The following is a 26,177-nucleotide window of genomic DNA, read 5'->3' as shown; positions in this document are numbered from 1 at the left end:
GTAGTGTAAGGAGAAATGTTTGTTTGTTTACGTTTTGAGATGAGAGTGATTTATGGGTGTAGTGCGCGACATAAATTTGTGTACTTTGTTAGTGTCTACAGTGTAATGTTATATATTACATGTTAGAGATTTACAAGATGAATATCGCTATAATAACAGGTAGAAAAAATAGTGTAAATTGTGTCATGCACATGAACGAATATCATCATTCTGAAAACACTTCGGACTAATACTTACTTTAGTGTAATTGAGCACCAAAAATGCACATTTACGTGGTATTCTTATATACAGTTTTTTATAATATCTTATTGTGCATGAATTACAGCACTCGTCTTTGTACCCTTAATATCAATGGGATCTTGACACCAGTGAAATGCAAATTGCTTGCGGACTTTGTCCGAATCCACTCGATTGACATTTTATACTTGCAGGAAGTTTGTATTGTAGATTTTAACTTCCTGTATGGGTACGAGGCTATTGTAAACTTGGGGACAAGCGGGAGAGGGACGGCAATTTTAATCAAAAGTGGTATAGAAATAAAAAATGTAAAGAAATTAGTCGATGGGAGGGGAATTAGTTTTCAAAGTCAACGCTATACTTTTGTTAATATCTACGCCCCCTCCGGACAGCAAAACAGATGGAAAAGAGAGCAATTTTACCAGTCTGAGATAGTATATTTACTTCCAAATAATGATTCGTGTATCATCCTAGGTGGTGATTTTAATCAAGTGCTGCGATCATGTGATTGTATAGGAAAGTTTCAAAATAGTTTAGCATTAACGACCTTAATCAGCGATTTACAGCTGAAGGACATCTGGACCGAAAAACGAAAGGATATAGTGTTTACCTATTTCAATAACAAAGCAGGTTCTAGACTGGACAGATTATATACACTTGGTCATACTATAAAATATGTGACGACAATAGATGCTTTGCCGGTACCTTTTTCAGATCATATAGCAATCAGAATGAGTATTAATCTACAAGAATCTAAATTAGTTTGGGGTCCGTCCTATTGGAAAATGAACTCTGCCCTACTTCAACTGCCTAATGTTAATGAAATGTTTGAAGAAAAATGGAAGTATTGGTGCCGGCAACAAAAACACTATACTGATTAGAATACGTGGTGGGTAAAATACGTAAAACCTCGAATTAAATCCTATTTTCAATGGCTAGGGAAAGAAAGTGCACGTGACCGGAACTTAATGTTGAACTTCTATTACAAATGTTTACATGAGTTATGTATGCGACCTGATGTCACCGAACATTATCCACAGATACAAAAATACAAAGCACAAATCCTTACGTTGCAACGGCATCATTTGGATGGTATAAAGATAAGAACTACTCATGCGTCATCCTTGCAAGATGAACGAACCTCTTTATTTCACTATGTACACACACAAAAACAAAGGCGAGCTCTATTGATAAACAATATTGTCGATCCCGGCGGAGATACACATAGCAATCAACAAGGTATATCACAGGCGTTTTACACGTATTATAATAATTTGTATACGGGTAAAGAAGTAGATCAATTGGCTGTACAACAACTGCTCACATCGGTAAATAATTTTTTGACGGACGAAGACAGAACTTTGTTAGACAGTGATGTCACTGTCGATGAGGTGTATGAAGCACTGCGTACTTGTAGCGTTAAGCGCACTCCTGGCAACGATGGCATAGGCTACCAATTTTATATACGTTTTTTTGATATTATGAAACATGAATTGGTCAAGATAATACAAGATGCATTTCGAAACAAATGCGTGCTTCAAAATGAAGGTATAATTGTACTGATTGCCAAAAAAACGCGTCCGAGTGCAGTGACTGACTTTAGGCCCATTACTTTGTTAAACTGTGACTATAAGATTATGGCCAAAGTTTTGGCTAATAGACTGAAACCTATATTATCTTCCTTACTCAGTTCACGGCAAACATGTGTCAGTAAAACTCAAAATATATTTTCTACGGTGGCAGGTATACGTGATATAATGTATTATTATGAAATGCAACAAACCGCAGCTTGTATAGTATCCTTTGATTTTACAAAAGCTTTTGATCTTGTAATTCACCAATATTTGTTTGAGGTACTTCAAGCCTATCGCTTCAGTGAAGCCTTTATATCTGTTTTGCAAAGTTTCTATAGAAAGGCAACCTCCCGTCTTCTTATCAATGGATTCGTGACTCCTGCAATACACGTGACGAGATCCATTCGCCAGGGGTGCCCCTTGAGTATGCTTCTCTTCGCTTTGACCTTGGACCCGCTACTTCGATACATTCAGTGCCGAGCCCCGCTGGCAGCGAGTGCTTTCCTTGAAACGCAAGTGTTTACATTCGCAGACGATTTATCAGCTTGTGTAACAACAACAAACCAGCTTCAAAATATACTAAATGCAATGTGTTTGTATTGTTCTGCCAGTGGAGCGGAAGTTAACATGACAAAATCAAAGGCTTTACCTGTTGGCAACTGGAAGCAAGACAATCCGGACATAGGGATAAAATATGTCAACGAACTCAAAATATTGGGCATTACTTTTCATACTAACGAATCCAGAATGCTGGATCTAAACTGGACGAAAATTGTAAGCGAAATCAGGTTTCAGTGCTATCAAATGAGAGGAAGACAACTCAATTTAATTCAGCGTGTTTGGTTCCTACACACTTTTATTTTTAGTAAATTAAATTATGTCGCTCAAGTGTTGCCAATCACACAGCAATATCTCCGACAAATAAAGTCTGCTGTGGGATGGTTCATGTGGTACGGACATTTTTTTCGGGTCCCTCTCCCGATTATGTGCCAAACACAAATGACAGGTGGTCTAGAACTATGGAATATTGAAAATAAATGTAAGTCGCTATTTTTAGCTAGAAATTATAAATTGTACTTAATTGAACGGTCGATTACATCAATGTGGTTGCGTATATTTACCGATACGTTTCCACCGCAAAATCCACCTAACTTGTCTCGACTAACAAAGAACCCTATGTATGTACGAATCTTTGTACAAGAATGGAGTTATGTGGAGTTTCCCATGGATTTGAAGGAGAATACTCTGTCAAAATATCTGTATGAACATTTTCAACGACAACTTATTTTGCAGCAGAGTCGAATAGAGAAAAAACTTCCTATGTTATTTGGTCAAATGTATGGCAAAATGTCCACAAGCCTTTCCTTGACTCGGACATACGAAGTTTGTGGTATACCCTGGTGCATGATCTAGTTCCAACAAATGTTCGACTAAATGAAATAAAAGGACTACCAACAAATGAGTGTAGACAATGTGGAGAGGTTGATACAAATGAACATCGCCTCACTACATGTAAAGGAATTTCAGAAATTTGGGCCTTTCTCATTATGTGCCTTGCCAAAATATGTCGTATATCGCCACAATGCTTTCAAGCAAAAATTTGTATATTACCAGACTTTAAATATTTCCCTGTGAAGAAACAAAATGCCATTGTGTGGCTAATAGCACATACAGTATACTATATATATAGCAAAAAGTTTGAACCAAATATCACCCTATATACAATGTATCTTAAAAGATCTAGATGGAAACAAGCAAATAAACAAAATGTCCGAATGTCACAATATTTTGGTATATCTGGATGTAATGTAATTGTATGTATACATGTAGGAAAAAAATCCATAGATGTAAACAGAATAGTGAAATAAAACTTCAAAAAAAAAAAGTGATTAGCACATCGCGCTGCGACCCCAAGGGTCCCGGGTTCGAATCCCGGTCGGGCTTGGTTGTTTGTGAATGTCCATTCCTCAATTTCATCATTTCATCACTCATCCCCATCTTCGCAAATTAGCCTAGAGGCACAAAACGCGAAGTCAAATAAATTAAATCAATCAATCAATCAAACCTATGAAACACATTCTGAAAATTTTGTATTAGAGTAATATTAACAATCAAGACTAACAAACATCGTTCTGCAACATAGGATGCTGGGGGTCATGAGAATGTTAAACAGAAACAAATCAGCCTCAACAATTACAAAGGCAAAGACCCAAGGTTCGAAACCTGGGTTTGATCCCAAAACCCTTTCATTATTTCTCTATTCATCTATATTGTTGCAATTAACCTAGGGAGGTAAAAAACGGCGTAAATAACAGAAACACAATGCATTAATTAAAACATGGAGCAATTTATATTAGTGAATACAAAATTAGGTTGTATTTCCGTTTTGATTCGCAGTCGAGGAATGTAGTGCGTTTCCTGTTTCTGGTTGACAGTTACTCTTAAATCAATAGAAAGTACTTTGAACCAAGAGTCTTTCCAGCTTTTGAGAGATTATGGAAGTTTAAGAATTTTTAAATTTTCCCCACTTTTTCAGAAAAAAGTACTTGATAATTTTAGCAGAATCTGTAAAGTAGTGAACACTTACCTGATGTCATTTACTACGAAATATATTTATATGTTACACTCACCCTGGCTTGAGAGTATGGAGTTAATTTTCCTGTGTGTATGTATTCGACCTCTGGAATAAGAAACACATAAACAGAGCTGAAAAATCTTTATTATTAGAACTCTCAATTCTAAGCCATGTGAAAGAACCATAAGTGATCAACATTAAGATTTAAGGGAAGCAAAATATTCAGTTGAAATGTTTTCCTAATAGTCAAAGCTACTTATTTAATTACTGTAGTTGTGAGAGATAAATGAGCTGACGTCAGATGTGCTATAGCTATACTTCCAGGTAAAACGTCCAGTGGTGTGTTAATATATAATTTCTACAGATATAAAGTATTGTAGCCTCACCACTTCATCTTGACAAATATATCTTGATAATCCCACTGATAAATAGACAAATATATATATTATACTTCTATTTACGTTTGCGTACCTATGTGACAGTGGTACAATTTTGAGGAAACAATACCTGCTAAAATAGTATTAAAATTAGATATAAAATGTCCAAAATGTTGACATTTTAGGTGGTATATAGCCTATTTGTGTTCTGCAATAGCTTATTGATTTTCAATTGTTAACTTTCATTATTTAAATAATATAAATATGATGCACAAACCCGATCCGCGGCTCAGATTACAACCTAACGGTCTCCACAATAGCCTCGTTCTATCAACCCAAAGATGTCGCTGCTTTTTCATTTTTGTTGTTCCAGAAGATTTTAGAAATCATTCATCAAGTATTTTCCAAATAATGTAATCTAAATCTCTCGTATAGTGAGATATAATGTTTTCTTTCCGTACTTTCAAATTAGCTGAAAATAAAATGGGGTTTCAATTTTAAAAAAAAGTAAGTTTGTGTTGAAAGCCGTATTTCCTTACGTAGTTGAACGTATTGTGTCCATTAATCCCATGAGCCCCTCTCATACCTATATATCTGCAAAAGCAGTTTTTCAATATTTATTGTTGTTTATGAAATATTTGGGGTGCAAGTTTTAGGTGATTCACATGGTATATTTGTTATAAACTTGAAAACATCCAAAATAATTTAATTTGTACTATACTGTCTAATGATGTAAAATGAAGTGTATAACTCTTGAGAAATAGATAAAAGAGATAGTAGAAGTATCAATGTCACTGTCACGCTTTCATCAGAAAGTATATCCTGTTCTTGTCAGAAATATGAAATTGACTGCGTTAATCGAAAAATTCCAATTAAATAATTTAAATTACTTTGTAAGTTACTTAAAATGTTTTATTGTAAAACCATTGTGAAGAAAAATGTTAATATATTTTAGGCATACGAGTGCAAAAATCGGGAGTTATAAAGTAACGAAGCGAGGAAATCAGCGTCTATGGAAGTCGAATCTTCGTGGTAGACTTACCGTCTGCCAAGTCCTCCTCGCCTTCGTCCCGTACTCTAGGCAACCGTTTGATGGGGTCCTTTTTGTCAAATAAGGAGCAGTCAGCGACTGAAATACATTCCGACAATCCGTAATTCTGAAAAATAATATAAAACTTAATAGCTAAATAAATACTGTTACATCACTTATATCTGTTTGGTACAGATGAAAGTCCGAGAGATGACATCCATTTGAACACATAAAAGAAAAAAATCAGTACACACCTAGTTTCAGATTTTCTTTCAAGGTCACTTTAAGCACAGATAGGCTAATCAGGACTGGAAATACAGTTTACCTACTGTGCAATGTACCTCCATCGGGTATCAAACCCGGGAACCCTTGATTACAAGGCGATCCCGGCGGGGAAGTCTACACATTTAAGTCATAGTAATTCTCCCTCGGCATCCACACACTGTTTCGTGTAATCATGATTCATCTTTTTCTTTACCTGACAACATTACCACTACCCCCTTAAGGAAGTTCCATCATATTACTGTCGTCGCGAGTTCAATGACAGAATTCAATTTCATCATATCATCATCACCCATCCTCATAAGGGCAATTAACCCAAATGTGGCAGAAAATCCAAGTAAAATAAACCAAACCAATCAATCAAAGGAAGCCAGAGTCGAAGGAACCTCCCAGCCATGGGCGTATATATAGCTCACGAAAGGGGGGGTTTCAACTTTTGGTTCAATTACGGTTCCTATATTTCATAAGTGAAAATCCGGGACACTACTAACCGGTAGCTTGTTAGGAAGCGGGGGGGGGGGGGGAGGGGTGGACCCGATAAAGTTGTATGTATGTACAACATAATTGTCTACATCACACATTGTGTGGAAACTTTATTTGAGAACTGTGGACTGAACAGATAGACACCCAAGCACGGACTCTTTATAGTAAATAGGTTACTATACAATGGAAGAGAATCGTAACTGAAATTCAACACTGCTAGCAGATGTTTGCAGTACCGTCTGTATCTCGTTAACTCTTGTATTATGGAGAGGGAGTGATTCAATGTAGAGTTAGATTGTTTTGTAAAAATGAGCAATTTAAAATTACGCCCACGCATTTAAATATAAAAAAAGTTCAGGAAAGTATAATCTTAATCATTTCTTCTTTCCCACCCGATTCCAGGACACTTGTGCATCCCGAAGATACTATTCGGAATACCGGGACAAATTATACCATTCCGGGATTGTAACTGAATATCCGGGACATATAAAGTCCCTAGGTATGATCTGGCTATCAAAATTCACTCTGCTACCACATGAAAGGTCACACATTTATTAAATTAAGTCTGTCTACGAACCTCAAAATTTTCTACAGAAAATGAGCAGAAAATGCTTTTGAAAAAGCTAATCCTAGCTTCTCTTTAAAAAAGAATTACAATGTTAGAATTAGTCTTTTCCTCCTTGCTACAAAATTGAAAATAACATCATCGTGTTATTTTAATATTCGTATGTATGTACACTTAACAGTGCAGGGTCCATTAGTCGAGGATCTCCCGTTGAATTGCGAGGACATTATTTCAACCTCCTTAATGTTAATCCCATCCTCTCGGGTGTTGAAGATGAAACTGGCAGTGTAGCCAAGATCACCAAAAATTTGTGCATATTTGAGTACAAGAGCTTGTACACCCGAGCTTGTCACAATTTTCTACTGCCTACAATGCAGACCCTGGACATGTCTCTTCAATTACTGTTTGCCACATTTTTCATTCAGATTTGAAAATGTAAAAAATATCAACCAGGCCAACCAACATTTTGACACACTGTTCCAATGAATGAAGAATAGGCATTTCATATTGGAAAAAGTTATTGCAACTTTTCAATTTCTTGACTGTGTTCAGAGAAACTTGGGTTCATACTACAAAATGGTCCAATAAAGAACAACAGTAAAGTTTCTACTATTAGTGTATACGATTTCATAAGTCACCCTACAGAGTATTGATACTTTTGTGTCCGTCTTGTGTCAAGCAACTTGAGAACGTTACAGAACTTCCCTAGCTATCTTGCACTGCATTTTGTACAACCAAATTACTTTGAGAAAATTGATTGAAGTAGTAGTAATCAATCGCTTGACAAACTTCAAGTGGGTCTCAGTGTTGCCAACCCACCCCAAGAAAATTTCACCATATGATATTTTACAGGCGAAGCTAACCTACAAATATGAGTTGGCAACACTGACTAGTTGCTTCACAAACCTTTTGTTTTTTAAAAATTTTGCTATATGATATTTCACAGGCGAAGCTAACCTACAAATAGGAGTTGACAGCGTAGCCTTCTAAGATGATAAGTATGCAGTAAGATGAAGAAGAGTTGGTGACGCTAACTGGTAATAGTGGTGGTGGTGCTCTTGTTACCCCCTCTTCTCCTCTGTCTTTTCTAGCATACTGATCTATTGCATGTTAACCAAACTTCTTAAGCAATATTGGGAGGTAGGCCACGGGTCCTCCACATGTATGTACGTATGTAATGCGATTTGGGGGGAAGAGGGGGGGGCCAAAATTTTGAACTTACGGCTGGAAAATGTTTCTATAACATGTTTTCTTTTGTTCGAAACAAATTCATAGATAGATATTGTTAATAAATATTAATATTTTACTATTAATCGTAAATATATACTTATTGTATTGTAGCAATTAGTTTTTTTGGTATCGAAAAACAACTGTTGTCGTATTTGAAAATTACGCTTCGCCTGTGGACATCTAGAAACTACAATTTCGTTCCCCCTGCGTGCTAACAATGTTGACAGAATATAGAATGAACAATAGGTAGGCCTTGGATAGCGGAAGTTATACAATACACTTCCCGCTTTTCAATAGCTGAACAATAAATATGGAATTCCTCACCGACGTATACAATTTGTTTTGTTCATATTTCAATACACACGATGCTATGTAGGCTACAAGGTTACAGCAGTTTTTTTTTTTTTACATCAGCTCTGGCAACTGTTGAGAAATAGTGACGTCAGTTAACACCATTGGTAGGAGTGATGTGATGCATTAGCTTGTGAATTTTCGAAATCGCAAAATGATGTGGCTGGAATGTAGGGGACTATTTTCTAGAGCGAATTGTCTCGGATTTCTATTGGTCCACGTTGCGTTGGCTAACATATCACTCCTCGACCTCACTAAAACGGATAAAACTAAATGCTCTAGTGTGGAAAAGTTCTGTTTCATTTTGAACGTCGGTGAAGAACATTTCATCAGGATTTCCAAAAGTGAGTAACTTTGTTTCTTAGCTTGCATGGGTTGGCTTTAATTTATAAATATGGCGTTGGTTTTGTGAGTCAATTCTGAAAAACCTAACAGACGTAAGGGATTGTGGATGGGAGGTAACTTCCTGAAAAAACAAACAGCCCTTATGTATTGTGGAAGAAAATATACTCACAAAAACATACAAAAAATAAGAATATAGAAGGTGTTTCATGCCTCTTTCTGCATTATATACTTGGAGCATGTTGAAAATTTAATGTAACTATTTTCTTTAAGAATTTGTGAGCAATATGTTATTCGTGAATTCTATAAAAAAAACTAGTTGTATATTGCTTTTTCAGCATCTTGGTAGCTGGAATATTTTTTTTCTTCTGTGTGCCGTTGTTGGTAGGAAATATGTGTGCGGGGCATATTTCAAAAAATAAATGTGTTAAATTGTTAGAGGAAGCGAAGAGTTGTGTGTGTTTGATATAGTGGAAGTACATAGTGATTCGAATCTTATTATTTAAAATATTTAGTTTTTATGCACGCTTATTGATATTAAACCTAAAATTAAATAAAATCCTCTAATTAATGGCAACTATATCCAATTATGCTTATGGCTACAGCAAGCATTCGCAAAAAATGGCTTGAGATTTTGTTTTTGCTACGGCCGACTCGCAATGACTGTGCCAAATATGAACAGGCTATATAGATTGAGAGAGTTAATTAAAATTTAATTTCATGATTGCAACACGGAACTTAAATATCTGAATCTGAAAAGGCATATAACAACATGCAAAGTCGTTGGAGCACCTGTCCTACGCTCGATCAAGAGAAAAGCGAATGCCGACTTGCCACCATCCGCCAAACGTGTCAAGCCTCTGGCGAAAGCGAACCAGTCTGCTTTCGAGCGTTTGTTAGAGGACTTTGTCCTCACTTCGGAGGGCTCATGTGACGTGCATAGCTTTTTGGAGAACGAGCAAGCCAAAATTATTTTCATCCTCAGCGATGCGTTTGCAACGCAATCCATCAAATTCTACGCATCGCTATGTTGCCAGTACAAGAAGCCGTCTAATGAAATATATAGCTTCTACCACAACACCAAGACGAAGACGCTGCATCTGGCGGATGTCGACAACCTAGAGGACATCTACAACAAGTTTGCCGAGGAACTAATGGCCAAGCAGGAGGAACATCAAGATATGGGCTCAGGAGGTTCGCTGTGTGGTGAACCTCACAAACTGTGTATCAAACTTAACAAGTTTGTGCCTTTCTCCGCGTCCAGCTACGTCCCCTTACCACGTACCATTGCGACAAAAAAGGCTGTCCTGAATATTCAGAACAGTGACGCCAAGTGCTTTCTCTGGTGGGTGCTTGCAGCGTTGCACCCTGTCCACTGGAAAAAACAACCGCGCCGAGTTAACCACTACAAGCAGTACGAGCCAGAGCTGGAAGATGCGATGGTTGGGATCGACTACCCGGTGGAGGTCTCGGATATTCGCAAGTTCGAGGCCCGTACACACAACCCGCAATTGGCTATCAATATTTATGGCCTCACTGAGAAAAATATGGTGTACCCTATTCGGGTAAGCGACGTAGACAACAATGATTCTCGAGAAATCCATCTTTTACTCATCAAGGATGAAACTCACCATCACTACACTCTTATTCGCTCTCTCTCGGCTTGTTTCGAGCCAACAGAGCAGTGATAGTCACCACATAGAAGTTTGTCGCAGGTACTTGTCCACTTTTGATAATCAAAAACAGCTGGATTATGAGAGCATCAGAGGTCCCAACGTTGCTACCAAGAAGCTCGCTCGCCACAAGCTCTACTGCAGTAACAACGAGATAGGGGTAGCAGTCTTGCCCAAACCTGGCACTGTAGAAACATTTCACATGCACAGGGCCATGGTAGAGCACCCTGCAATCATCATCGCCGATTTCGAGGCCTTCCTCAAACCTATGTCCACATGCAAACCCAATCCCGAAGTTTCCTCTACTACCAACTCCACGAGGCCTCGAGTTTTGCTGGACAATTCCACCCCGGACGGCACGTTCTACAAACAGCATCATGTCCACGTCCGAAAGAAGCTCAAGCCTGATTTTTGTAACAAGGAGCATGGCCGACCATGCCAGTCCAGCAAGACTGTAGAAGTATGCAGGGTCCAGCTTGTAGATGGTCTTCGCAGTTGCACGAAACGCCTGGATCACATCAGCGAGGAGCGTCACATCGAGTATTAGGTAGGCATCGTGGTAGCCCCCAAGATTTTAGCAATCCATCTCGTGCCACATGGACTGAGCATGGTTGTAGTCGTCCTCAGAGATGCCTCAGCCTCGCAGCTTGGTGTAGAACTTCGCTCGAGGAGGCAGCGACTTCTCCGCAAACTTGGTAGAGTCGGTGATGTATTCGTAGGGGTAGACCCCCTTCGCCTGAAGAGACCGGCGTCCAAGTTCGGAAAGATGGCAGAGGTAATGAGCATTTGTTCGTCGCTGAGTTTTTTCGCCAGGGCATCGAGGCTGGCTAATATAACGCTCCTCGTTCTGCGCCAGGACGTTGATTTGCATGTCGTCGTACCCAAGATGTGGCACCAGATGGTGGAAGTCGTACCCCGAGCCACTGTGGAAAAACACAGGGATGAAGCGGGGGTCCCGGACCAACAAATTACACCGGTTGCACCAAGGACCAATATATCTACCGTTGAAGTGATCATGATGTTGAACTTAACGGTTGTTGGTGGTAAACTTCCAGGTGCACACAGGACAGGTAGTTGCCTCCTTGTGCTCGGTTTCGACGTCAGGAGACAGCCGTTTCATAGACTTGGGGGTCAACAGGAACTTCCCTATCTTGTTGGCTTCCACGACCATCCTCTCTAGAAAGTGTTTGCGTCGGGACCGCGATACACATAGGGCTCGAGGTCAAAAGTCGGTCTCGCCACACCACAACATAAGCAAAACTCGAGGCCTCGTGGAGTTGGTAAGGGGTAGTAGAGGAAACTTCGGGATTGGGTTTGCATGTGGACATAGGTTTGAGAAAGGCCTCGAAATCGGCGATGATGATTGCAGGGTGCTCTACCATGGCACTGTGCATGTGAAATGTTTCTACAGTGCCAGGTTTGAACAAGACTGCTACCCCTATCTCGTTGTTACTGCAGTAGAGCTTGTGGCGAGCGAGCTTCTCGGCAGCAACGTTGGGACCTCTGATGCTCTCATAATCCAGCTGTTTTTGATTATCAAAAGTGGACAAGTACCTGCGACAAACTTCTATGTGGTGACTATCACTGCTCTGTTGGCTCGAAACAAGCCGAGAGAGAGAGCGAATAAGAGTGTAGTGATGGTGAGTTTCATCCTTGATGAGTAAAAGATGGATTTCTCGAGCATCATTGTTGTCTACGTCGCTTACCCGAATAGGGTACACCATATTTTTCTCAGTGAGGCCATAAATATTGATAGCCAACTGCGGGTTGTGTGTACGGGCCTCGAACTTGCGAATATCCGAGACCTCTACCGGGTAGTCGATCCCAACCATCGCATCTTCCAACTCTGGCTCGTACTGCTTGTAGTGGTTAACTCGGCGTGGTTGTTTTTTTTTCCAGTGGACAGGGTGCAACGCTGCAAGCACCGACCAGAGAAAGCACTTGGCGTCACTGTTCTGAATATTCAGGACAGCCTTTTTGTCGCAATGGTACGTGGTAAGGGGACGTAGCTGGACGCGGAGAAAGGCACAAACTTGTTAAGTTTGATACACAGTTTGTGAGGTTCACCACACAGCGAACCTCCTGAGCCCATATCTTGATGTTCCTCCTGCTTGGCCATTAGTTCCTCGGCAAACTTGTTGTAGATGTCCTCTAGGTTGTCGACATCCGCCAGATGCAGCGTCTTCGTCTTGGTGTTGTGGTAGAAGCTATATATTTCATTAGACGGCTTCTTGTACTGGCAACATAGCGATGCGTAGAATTTGATGGATTGCGTTGCAAGCGCATCGCTGAGGATGAAAATAATTTTGGCTTGCTCGTTCTCCAAAAAGCTATGCACGGCACATGAGCCCTCCGAAGTGAGGACAAAGTCTTCTAACAAACGCTCGAAAGCAGACTGGTTCGCTTTCGCCAGAGGCTTGACACGTTTGGCGGATGGTGGCAAGTCGGCATTCGCTTTTCTCTTGGTCGAGCGTGGGACAGGTGCTCCAACGACTTTGCATGTTGTTATATGCCTTTTCAGATTACCAATAGTAATATGTTTACCGCACCTGGGACATGCTTTTGTAGCGGTCACATGCTTACCAGGTACACATTTACGGCAGTGTCTTTGGAAATGTTTACTTGAAACACCAGTTTCACACATAGGGCAAATTTTCACAGATTGCATCTTATTGAAAAATATTTGTGGGGTATGTTATTTTTTATATATTTAGTAAAGTGTCACAAAATAAATGCTTTGCAATAGAAAAAACCTTGGAAGGGTAATTCACGATGGTGCTGGTTTGGTGTGTGTTATTTATGTATATGCTATTCTTGCTTTTTAATCAATCCTGTAAATAAATGAAAAAAAAAATATGTTTGTGTATAGAAAACACAAAAATATTATGTGTACATAATTCTAATTAAGTTTTTCTACCAAACAATCTTTTTCTAACCCTCAATAATCTAGGCGTATGAAGTATAAATCATAATTTCAGAAAACAGAGTTATTTCCGGTCGCCATTTTTTGAAATCAAACCATAAGCATTATTTATGTTTATAGTATTCGTCGAGCAATAGCAGATGAAACAAGAATCGTTTTCCTACAACCCATAGTTTATGAATTACAAAACATCTTAGAAATTACATCTTGAATTTTTAATCCAAAATAACTCGAAAACAGCAAGCACTAGTCATCATCCCTCCAATAGGTTGTAGAGTACTTCTAATTTTTTTATCGAATGCTACTAAAATTTTCGAATTAGGGTAAAAACTAAGCCAGCAAATCAAGTTTTTCAAAAAATAAAAAATTGTCTGTATTTTCGAAACTTGAGGGGGTAGAATCGATTTTATTTGCTAGTCGAATAGTTCTCGTCGAATCCTATCCAACAAACCTAAAATCATCATCCTAGCTCAATTAGGAGCCAAGAAAATCAATGTCTTGGAAAACGTCTTAAGATATTTGTCTTAAGAAAATTTTCTTGACAGACCGGAAGTAACATCTTGACAAACCGGAAGTCGACTTTCTTAAAGATTAAGATATTTGTCTTAAGACGTTTTCCAAGACATTGATTTTCTCGGCTCCTATGGGACCTAGAACCATGTAACTTTGGTTTATGTGTATACTATTGTTTTTCCTACATATTCATTCACCTTACAACCCACCCGAACAAAAAAAAAATCACCCCTGCGCGCATGCGCACATGTATAAATTTAAATATAAGCTCGATATTAAAAAATATCACTTTTTCTTCTTCTCTCTGACCAAGATTGCAAATAATTGCAGGAATAATACCATAATATTTTAGATTGTAGGTCCAGGTCCCGAGACAGACAACATATTTGCACTACAACACCAAAAAAATGAAATAAAAAATGTCATATCTGTGCATATGGGAAGTCCAATACATAGTTGGCAATGTGTGATGTGATCAGCACCAAATATTTAATTTATATGTATGTATATTTAAGTTCCGTGTTGCAATCATGAAATTAAATTTTAATTAACTCTCTCAATCTATATAGCCTGTTCATATTTGGCACAGTCATTGCGAGTCGGCCGTAGCAAAAACAAAATCTCAAGCCATTTTTTGCGAATGCTTGCTGTAGCCATAAGCATAATTGGATATAGTTGCCATTAATTAGAGGATTTTATTTAATTTTAGGTTTAATATCAATAAGCGTGCATAAAAACTAAATATTTTAAATAATAAGATTCGAATCACTATGTACTTCCACTATATCAAACACACACAACTCTTCGCTTCCTCTAACAATTTAACACATTTATTTTTTGAAATATGCCCCGCACACATATTTCCTACCAACAACGGCACACAGAAGAAAAAAAATATTCCAGCTACCAAGATGCTGAAAAAGCAATATACAACTAGTTTTTTTTAAGAATTCACGAATAACATATTGCTCACAAATTCTTAAAAAAAATAATTACATTAAATTTTCAGCATGCTCCAAATACACTGGCTGACAAAAAAAGTTAAGCACCCGGAAGGAGTGGTTGGACGTGAATGAAACTACATATGCTGAAAGTCCATGTACCTTTATTGAACTGATTACAATATAGGATGCAAGAGTCAAGGCTGTTGGCAGTTACAGGTGGAATGGTGGAGCCAGGTCAGTAAGGTGTCGCACCCCCTCTGGCCGCAATGCATGCCCTTATGCGGTTCGGAATAGTGTCAAACAGCCTTTGGATCCTCTCCTGAGGCACGTTCGTCCACAGGTGTTGCAGCTGTCCCTCCAGATCCCGCAGATTGGCACTAGGACGGAGTCCCCGTCCAATGTCATCCCACACGTGTTCAATGATGGAGAGGTCCGGGGATCGTCCTGGCCACGGGAGGGCCTCAATATTGCTCTAGGTAGTCCATAGACACATGGGTTGTGTGTGGGCGTGCATTATCTTGCTGGAACACTGTCCCAGGGTGCTGTGCCATAAGGGGTAGGATGTGTGGACGCAGAATGTCTGTGACGTATCGCTGTGCCATCAAAGTCTGCCGAAGCACTATTAGAGGTGACCTGAACGCACATCCAATGGCTCCCCACATCGTGATGCCTGGGGTCACACCTGTGTGTCTCTCCACAATGTAGGCAGGATGTGCCCTCTGCCCTCGACGCCGCCACACCCGCACACGATGGTCATCGGAGGTCATGAAGAAGCGGGACTCATCACTGAACATGATGTGACGCCATTCGTCCTCTGTCCATGCCTCCCGAGCATGGCACCACACCAACTGCAGGCGTCGATGTTGTGGTGTCAACGGCAACCGGCGCATGGGGCGGTAAGACCCGAATCCGGCGGATGCGAGTCGTCGAGACACTGTGCGGGAACTCACAGGATGTTGCACAGTGTCCAATACATGTTCTCGGATGACGGGTGCCGAAGTTGTGGGATCCCGCACTGCTTGGAGCACCATACGACGGTCCTCCCTCGAGGTGGTGCTTCTTGGTCGACCTGAACCTGCACGACGTGCATGGGTGCCCTCATGTACCCATTGATTCCAACATCGGGCCACTGTGACATCTGAATGGCCCACATGCCTGGCAATTGCCCGATACGACCGACCCGCCTCATGCAGTCCCACAATGCGGCCTCTGTCAAATGCTGTCAATTGCTATATCGGTTGTCTAACGCGTCTGCGAGGCAACGCCGGGGCTTCGTTTTCCTCTCTGAACTTCGTGCTGGACTGTCTGACTCACAGCAGGTGACTGGTCCCACCTTATCAGCAACAGTAGGTGACGTCACAAATGCCCTCTGGTGGGCGTTCTACACATTACAGATCCTTGTACATCTAATCATTTACTCACACATCAATGGTATGCATGTATACCGAAATGGGGTAATCTTCGACCACTCCTTCTGGGTGCTTCACTTTTTTTGTCAGCCAGTGTATATAATGCAGAAAGAGACATGAAACACCTTCTATATTCTTATTTTTTGTATGTTTTTGTGAGTATATTTTCTTCCACAATACATAAGGGCTGTTTGTTTTTTCAGGAAGTTACCTCCCATCCACAATCCCTTACGTCTGTTAGGTTTTTCAGAATTGACTCACAAAACCAACGCCATATTTATAAATTAAAGCCAACCCATGCAAGCTAAGAAACAAAGTTACTCACTTTTGGAAATCCTGATGAAATGTTCTTCACCGACGTTCAAAATGAAACAGAACTTTTCCACACTAGAGCATTTAGTTTTATCCGTTTTAGTGAGGTCGAGGAGTGATATGTTAGCCAACGCAACGTGGACCAATAGAAATCCGAGACAATTCGCTCTAGAAAATAGTCCCCTACATTCCAGCCACATCATTTTGCGATTTCGAAAATTCACAAGCTAATGCATCACATCACTCCTACCAATGGTGTTAACTGACGTCACTATTTCTCAACAGTTGCCAGAGCTGATGTAAAAAAAAAAAAAACTGCTGTAACCTTGTAGCCTACATAGCATCGTGTGTATTGAAATATGAACAAAACAAATTGTATACGTCGGTGAGGAATTCCATATTTATTGTTCAGCTATTGAAAAGCGGGAAGTGTATTGTATAACTTCCGCTATCCAAGGCCTACCTATTGTTCATTCTATATTCTGTCAACATTGTTAGCACGCAGGGGGAACGAAATTGTAGTTTCTAGATGTCCACAGGCGAAGCGTAATTTTCAAATACGACAACAGTTGTTTTTCGATACCAAAAAAACTAATTGCTACAATACAATAAGTATATATTTACGATTAATAGCAAAATATTAATATTTAGTAACAATATCTATCTATGAATTTGTTTCGAACAAAAAAAACATGTTATAGAAACATTTTCCAGCCGTAAGTTCAAAATTTTGGCCCTCCCTCTTCCCCCCATATCGCATTACATACATACGTACATACATGTGGAGGACCCGTGGCCTGCCTCCCAATATTGCTTAAGAAGTTTGGTTAACATGCAATAGATCAGTATGATAGAAACAAAAAACGGGGGGGGGGGGAGGTGGGTAACAAGTCACCACCACCACTATTGCCAGTTAGCGTCACCAACTCTTCTTTTTTTTAATGATAATGATAATGATATTTATTGATATTAGTACGAGCCCTTCGGCTGTGCATATCTTACAATATTACCCCGACCTTAAACATGCACCCCATTTATCATACATTCAGGAACATTTATAAACAGAAACATTTGGAAAATAATTACATTCTATGTACATATATAAATAGCAATGTGGTCCTCTTCTTACATTTGAGATTGTCCATTTTCACAACACTGCACTACACGCTCCACCTATGCCTGAGCCACTGCTGTTCCGTACCCTTCACTTTCACTGACTCCTTGCAGAATTTTCCTGCGCTTCCCTCCAAACTTCATGAAAATAGGAGCCCAGGGCTTTGGTATTTACATTCGTTATACCACTCCTCTCCTCCCTACATATAGCCTGGATGGTCTGCTCAATGCTGTCCCTTGCACTGTCCCCCCATTTGTGTTGTCTGAGGGGTGCCGACCAAACACACTCGTGTAGGATGTGAGCCCTCGTCTCCTCTTCGCCGCATAACGTGCAGACGGCACGACCGTCCGGCCCCTTTAGTTTGTGTTGCCTCCACCCCCCTAGCAGGAACCAGGCGAATCCACGTCTTTGCTGGTACGTACACGTATCAATGTATCGTTTTCTCCCCCATGCCACCCACACCCCTGGCGGTTGTGCGGCGACGAGCGTTATCTTCTCCCTACATTCTGCCATGATGTCTTGCCTGCTACTGTCCACCAACCTTTCCCTTATGATTTGCAAAATCCCAGTTTCGCACCTCCCGCTCCTCACCTCTTCCCACAGTTCCCCCAGACCCATTCTGTACAAGTCGTCCTTAATCCCACTTGCCCAGTGGCGTGCGAACCCTTCCTCAATCTGAACTCGCAGACACTGTTGTTTCAGTGAGTCTCCGGCCCCTTGTTCCAGCTTCATCCAGTATTTGAAGCATCTCATCTTCGCTTTGACATCCTCCCTATGTTTTCCCATATCCCTCAGGACGCCACACGTGCTTGCACTCGTGCTGGTTCCCAGTATTTGTTTTAAAAACCGCGCTCGTATCTGATTTGCTACTAGCCCCTCTACCCTCCCCCATAGTTCCGCGCCGTAAAATAGGGTTGCTTTCACCGTTGCTTCATAAATTTGGTCCAGCAATCTCACACTGACTGTAGGGACTTTCCGTTGCAGTCGCTCTACCTTGCCCAGCCCATAACAAGCTTTTCCCTTTCTGCATTCGATGTGCTTTGTCCACTCCCCTGCCATACTCAGCGTGATGCCTAGATAGGTGAAACGTTTGACCCTTTCAAGCTCGGAATCCCCATAGGTCCACCGCTCCTTTGCTGCGAAAACATAACCTTTCTTGAACGCCATTATTTTAGTTTTTCGTGTATTTACCTTCAACTTCCATGTTGTGCAATATTGTTTAAGTCTGTTCAATCCCCGCTGTAACCCCTGTACTTCGTTTGATATTAAAACGAGATCATCCGCATAGAGAAGCATTGGTATCGGTCTCCCGACTATCTCCGGTGTTTCAGCTCCTTCTTCTCCCACGAAGCTAGCAACGTCATTAATAAAAAGAATGAAAAGTAAAGGTGTAAGTAATCATCCCTGCTTGACGCCTACCGTGCTCTCGTGCTGCCCAGACACCACCCCCTTCCCACATTTGACACAAAATTTGACCCCTCTGTACATATTCACTAGCGTATTAATCATTCTAGCCGAAACCCCCATGTCCCATAACTTCCCCCATAGCATTTGCCTATTGATAGAGTCAAACGCCTTTTCAAAGTCAACAAAACAGCAATATAATTTCCCCCTTTTCTCGTTTAATTTGCTTTGAATCAGTGTGTTCAGGACAAAAACATTATCTACAGTGCTATAATTGGACCTGAAACCAGCCTGCAGGGGGGTCAGTTTATCAAAAATATCGGCCCATTTTCTCAATCTGCTGTATAGAATACTACAATATACTTTCCCTAACACGGGCAGGAGAGAAATACCTCTGTAATTATTAGTGTAATTTACATCCCCTTTCCCCTTGTATAGAGGACAAATAACGCTCGTTTTCCATATTTTGGGGAAGGTTCCACTATTGAATATGTTGTAGAGCAGAGACCTTCCCGTTTCTGCCTATCGCTCGTTACAATTCAGCACCTTCACGAGATCTGGCCCGATTCCATCAATACCCGCCGCCTTGCCGGTCCTCAGCGAGCGAACAGCCGCATCATATTCCAGCCTCGACACACTTTCGTCAAGGATTGGGACAAAAGTACCCAGGAACCTGCCCTCGTTTGCAATAGCCCTTGACCCCCCCCCTTCCAGCAGCTTGAGAAAATGATCCTCCCAGCTCCGTGCAGAGATACTGCCTATTGTGTACCGACTCCCTTGCAGGTTGCAAATAATCCGCCACAAGTTCCTCGTATCCCGGCCCTGGATGGCCTCCTGAAGGGCCCTCACTTTCCTCTCCCCCCACTTCTCCCTCTCCCTTTCCAAAACTTGCGCGTAACGCCGGCGTTCTTCTAAGTAATTTAATCTAGAATGCTCAGTTTTGCGAGTACGGAATTGCCTTATAGATCGATCCAATATTCGTTTGTGCATCTTACATACGTCATTATACCACGTGTGAGCCTTGCTGGGAACTTGTTGACGTGTGTCCCGCAACATGTGCCTCGCTGCTCGCATTATGATGTGGTAGTATACAGTATACTCTTTCCACTTCGCCTTCGCCCAACGCTCTTTCCATTTCCCTCGTAAGCATAACCGCTATATCATCTTACAACCCTTGTTGGAACCACTCTAGCCCCTCCTCTGAAATCTTATATTGCCTCAGAATCGAGGTTTCCTGTTCTTACTGCCAAGGAATCGCCCCTGTATTAAAATTAACCGCGATCGGACACTCCACTTCAAGCACCAACGGGAAGTGCCGACTCTCTGTCCGCTCGTCAACATAGAACTCCGCCACCCTATTGGCCAATCCGCAAGTTGAAAAAATATAATCAATCACAGACATCCCGGCTTCGCACACAAATGTGAAATCTCCCTCGAAATCCCTCCCGTATTTCCAGTTCATGACCTCTAGTTCAAACTCTCCGCCAGGTTGAGCAACTTTCTCCCTTCCGCATTTATTTGTTGATCTAGGCTTCGTCTGACCCTCCCTCCCCCTCTTCCCCGTTCATCGTGCAATCCTCCTCTCCAATTCTCGCATTAAAATCCCCCAGCAACAGCACGTCCGTCTGCGGATATTTATCTTCGACAAGGTGCAGAAAATCAGCTACTCGCTCAAAGAATCTGTCAATGTGGTACTTGGACGAGACTGGTTGGTTATAAAGTGCAATCAAACATAATTTAATATTGTCTATACACAGGTGCATGCCTAGAATCCCATTACAGTCAATCTGTATTTTAGTCAGTTGCGCCCGTAGGCTTTCCTTCACGAGCACCATCAGCCCCCCTGGACACCGCCCCCTCCCAGCCCGTCTCTTCATGATCTGTGCATACCCCACCATTCCCAGACCCTGCGGCGTCTCCGCCGTGCTAAACCACGTTTCCACAAATACCACAATGTCAAATTCGGTGACGTATCTACAGAATTCAGACTGAGAAAGTTTGCCCTGCAAGCCCCCCACATTCCAGCTAAGAATTTTCAAAACCCGTTTCGAAAACGCTGGGGGTTCGTCACCAATCTCACCTCCCCCACCCCCTCTTCTCCCAAATGTCGCGTAAACTCACCTGGTTCCTGCCTGATGCTCCCTTCGTTTACAGCCGGGTCCAAAGGTCACGGCACGCCTCCCCTGCTTCGACTCCGCAACCTGGGATCTCCTCTTGGGTTGAATTCCTGGAAACGTTCCTGGGCTTTCCGGTTCACTAACTCCCTTCCCCAAGCACCAGTACCCCCGGCGGAGTTTGTCTCCTGGGGGGCGCCTTTCTCCTGTGCCGTTGTCCTCTTCTTGTCCACCAGACACCCTGTCGCTGCTTCCAGAGGCTCCATTATCCCTTCCGTTTGCGCTGTTGTCATATCTTCCGCCCTCTCCGGCAGCACCACGCAGATCGTCGTGTCCTCTCCGTTGTCCCACACAAATAATGTCCGAGCAATCATCGTTCGTCTTGTAAATATATTCTTCTACAATCAGCTTGTTGTAAGATACGTACGCGCGTCTCCCTTCCCTCCTGGCATCTAGCATGTGTCCCGTGAGCACTTGTCGCTGCTGCGCAATTCTGGGTGAATAATCTTCTCTTACGTACACGGATGTGCCGCGTAGTTTCCTCCGATTCGCCAATATCTGCTCCTTCCTTTTGTAATGGTGCAGCTTCACTATTATGGGTCTGCAGCCGGCCACCTTGTAATTAAGCCTGTGAGCTCTCTCGACAGCCTCCTGGTCGAGCTCTACCCCCATCTTCTCCCTCACCAGCTTCCTGATTTTGTAAGCACACTGCTGCCAGGTCTCACGGCCAGTTTCTTCCATGCCATCGAAAACAAGGTTGTTCCTTTTCGAGTGGCCGATGATTCTGTCCACATCAGCCTCCGTTGCACAAAGCCTACGCCACAGATATTCGTTCTCCTCCCGCAGAGAGTGGTTCTCTCTCTCGAGCTCCTCTAGCCTCCTTCCAATGGATGCTAACCCCGTCTCGATATTCGCCGTCTTCTCGTACACCTCTTGTAGTGTTCCCAGTTTGTCATTAATATTTTTGATAGCCGACGGTACACTGTCCAGAGCTTTAAGCTTGTCCAAGATGCAGTCCAATTCGTCTCCCGAGTTTGGACCCGGGTTCAACTTCACACCGCCTATCACTAGCAGCATGGTAAGCAGGATGGCACAAATGGCCGTCTCTGTGTGCACGTTTCCTTTATGTACGTCGAAGGATTTCCGAGCACTTGAGCATCTACGGGCGTTCCATCGCCCAACACGCGCTCTCCACACAGCAAGCTCCGTCCCCATCTTAAGAGCTGTCACCCGGCAACGTCGCAAGTAGCACCACTCAAAAAACACGTCCGTCCTCTACGGAGTTTCAAACTGGTCTGATTCCAACTCTTCTTCATCTTATTGCATACTTATCATCTTAGAAGGCTACGCTGTCAACTCCTATTTGTAGGTTAGCTTAGCCTGTGAAATATCATATAGCAAAATGTTTAAGAAAACAAAAAGTTTGTGAAATATGGAGGACCCGTGGCCTGCCTCCCAATATTGCTTAAGAGGTTTGGTTAGTATGCAATAGATCAGTATGCTAGAAAAGACAGAGGAGAAGAGGGGGGTAACAAGAGCACCACCATCACTATTACCAGTTAGCGTCACCAACTCTTCTTCATCTTACTGCATATTTATCATCTTAGAAGGCTACGCTGTCAACTCCTATTTGTAGGTTAGCTTCGCCTGTGAAATATCATATAGCAAAATGTTTAAAAAACAAAAGATTTGTGAAGCAACTAGTCAGTGTTGCCAACTCATATTTGTAGGTTAGCTTCGCCTGTAAAATATCATATGGTTAAATTTTCTTGGGGTGGGTTGGCAACACTGAGACCCACTTGAAGTTTGTCAACCGGTTGATTACTACTACTGATTGATTTATTTGCATTATTTTACTTTGCTTTTTGCAACACTTTTGGCTAATTTCCGAAGATCGGGATGAGTGATGAGATGATGAAATTGATGAATGGACACCCACAAACGCACATGCCCATTCCGTGTTTCGAATCCGGGACCCACGATATGCTAACCACGGGGGATGCTCCTTTGAGAAGACTCGAGGGGAAACAATTATAACTGATTTGGCAGTCTCAATATCGCAGAAATTCCACAGAAATGGGCTATAGCCAGGGTTAAAATATGTGCTGAGCAATGTACAAAATGGCTTTTGCACACTTCTCTGAAATTATCTATCTATCTCACACCCTTAATTCTACCACCCATTACATCAGCACTATCATATTCTTCACCAACTATTTTTTTCCTAAATCCACACCCACTCAACCCAGAGAGAGAGTAGAAGTACTAATAGGTGAAGCTTACCCAGATGCAGTTACAATCTCCAAAAGGGACAAGTTTCCCATTCCGATCTAGAGTTTGGAAAATCTTTTCTCGACTTTCGGGAATATCAAACAGTTGGAAAATTTCAAATTATCAAAAAATTAGAACCTAAGGAATACTTAAATCTTGAATGGTAACAAACCATATCGGGAACTTCTAATGTAATTATAATGTTCGCGCTATAAGTTCACAAGCAGCTGCTTCGGGCAGAAATTACATGTGGATTATAGAATTTGTGAAATGTCAGAAGTTTTCTGAGTATTTTCCAGAGAAAGTTCGAAACTATCAGGAAATTGCAGACATTTGCTTTGCAATCCCATCTGGTGTGTGGAATTAATTTTCCATCCGTATCCCGTCTATACGCTTGTAATATATGAGAACAACATAAGTCTGAAAAAATTTTTACGAACAAGTCTCTGCGCATAGCGGATAGATCAGGTAATCTGGTAATTTTACTGAACGTAAGGGGGGGGGGGGTTGGACCCGTTCAACCCCCCTTAAATACTCCCATGCTCGCAGCTCTTATCCTACGCATCTTACATGTATTTAGCAAAAATTAAGATCTGTCTTTAATCGATGTGAGAGTTAAACTCCAACTGGCATGAAATTCCCAGGCTTGATCTTGTATTATTAGGTTGCTAAGTTGTCAAAAGTTTCAATCTTTCTGACGTTAATGAGTTCATTCCAATTATAACACACCCAATAATAAAGTAAATTAGAATATTCATAATATTAACATTCGAAAACCTTCTAACAAGATAAAATACTTCATTACTTGTGGCAGAGCTGCCAACATAATTTCGAGAAACGCTGGACTTAGCCAAAATGCAAGCGACAATTTTATTGAACGGGACTGTACATATATTTCACTCACCTGAATTATAATGAGACCAGGAAGTTTGGACTGGAGGAGTTTCACTGTGGAAATGTCCACCGCTGCTCCTCCGAAGGAAATGGCTTTCACGCAGCTCATGTCCGTCTTCTGCACATCCAACTCTTTGGCGAACCATGCTGCGAAGTACGGGAACACTAACAGGCCGAAAGGCTGACAAGAATGAAAGAGAAGAGTTAAAATCTACTGCCCATAGTTGCTCAAGTACGTGTTCGCATAACAACTGCCAAACTTTTGAGGTGGCGGCGCTAGCATAGAATTTCGATCGTCATTTGCTTGTCCAAAGTTTTACATTGGAGCGCGAGGGAGTGGCCATTGGAACGTTATTTCCACCTAACTGAAGAGTTTCTCGTCGATATCGATAATATAATTGTTTTAGTAAACATTTAGGATAATGTATCAAGTCATACGTTTCTGAAAATGACATTATTGGGAAGCTAAGAATTAATATGTTAAAGTGCAATGACATGTTAGTTCGAAATGCTCCAACGGATTAAACCTCGTATATTTATGAATAAAGAACACTAAATTTGGTGTAATTTGGGTCATTACCAGCTGCCGTGGGTCGACAATACAAACATTTAGATTCTACAGCACGCTTAATATTCTCTTTTTCTCTGGTTGGGAGTATGTGCAATTCAACTGTAGGTGCAGGAATAATCCAGAAAAAATGTATTGTGTCCGAAAAAGTAAGATATTTATTATTATACACTATGCCCTTTCCAATAATTTAATGTTAATGAAAAACATCAAGAATCAGTCTCATGTCTATTTAAATGAGAGAACATGTGCGTGTGTGGAGCGAGCGAAAGGACACAATATTGTGCTGCCACCTACAATTATTATCCTTGCCTGACTAGCTCCATAGTATCATGGTGATTCTTCTGAAATTATCATGACGCTAGTTATAATTGTTAGTTCAGAATTTCTCGTTTCCTGGCTACATTACACACAGAGTGTCCCGAAAAAATTATTACAGTCTTTGAACTTCGCAGGAGCATTGCGCCAACTCGGGGTCAAGCACCTCCGAGTATAAAAGTACGAGACGCAACGTCCCACGCGCTCATTACTCTTATTGCTGTTATCGGTTGTCCATCACAAAGTGTGCAAGTTGATTGTATCGACCTGGAGTCGACTCGACGGGATTTACAGATTAGCAAGGTGAGTGAGTGGTAATTGCCTTACCGGTTATAATCCCTTCAAATATCCGGCCTACAATTAAATGTGTGGAACGAGACGACGGTCTTTTTATTAACTATCTACCAATCTCACGGTGCCGTCTCTATCGTCCTGAGATAATAGGTGTGAGCGAAGCTAGGGGCTGGAAACGAACACGTTCTCTACTCCTCTAGCCAGCGACTATATCTCGGGGGGATGAGAGACTAAAGAACTTTAATAACTGAGAAACTACGAGGGCGATTCAATAATTATTGTCCCCGGCATACTTAAAGTATATGAATTGCAATGAATGATGGGGATATTGTAGCCTAATGTCTTAGATGCCTATATGCAAAATTTCAGAACCGTAGGTG

At 41.4% G+C, this 26,177-nt stretch overlaps 1 protein-coding gene across 5 annotated transcripts in view; it reads right to left on the bottom strand.

Moving 5' to 3' along the window:
• Positions 1 to 26,177, bottom strand: part of LOC146000002 (luciferin 4-monooxygenase-like) — a 70,129-nt gene that overhangs the window by 24,358 nt on the left and 19,594 nt on the right. For all 5 annotated transcript variants that reach the window (XM_083137303.1, XM_083137306.1, XM_083137305.1 and 2 more), the window contains 3 exons: positions 24,628 to 24,798; positions 5,806 to 5,920; positions 4,442 to 4,491 (listed from right to left, as the gene is read on the bottom strand). In XM_083137303.1, the coding sequence (XP_082993429.1) occupies positions 4,442 to 4,491; positions 5,806 to 5,920; positions 24,628 to 24,798 (336 nt within the window). The remainder of the gene's footprint in view (positions 1 to 4,441; positions 4,492 to 5,805; positions 5,921 to 24,627; positions 24,799 to 26,177) is intronic.

This window comes from Lepisma saccharinum, chromosome 16 (genome assembly GCF_977018435.1).
Source record: "Lepisma saccharinum chromosome 16, izLepSacc3.1, whole genome shotgun sequence".
NCBI classification, from domain to species: Eukaryota; Metazoa; Arthropoda; class Insecta; order Zygentoma; family Lepismatidae; genus Lepisma; species Lepisma saccharinum.
The sequence above is the reverse complement of the archived record's forward strand: the minus strand, read 5'-3'. Positions and strand labels throughout refer to the sequence as shown.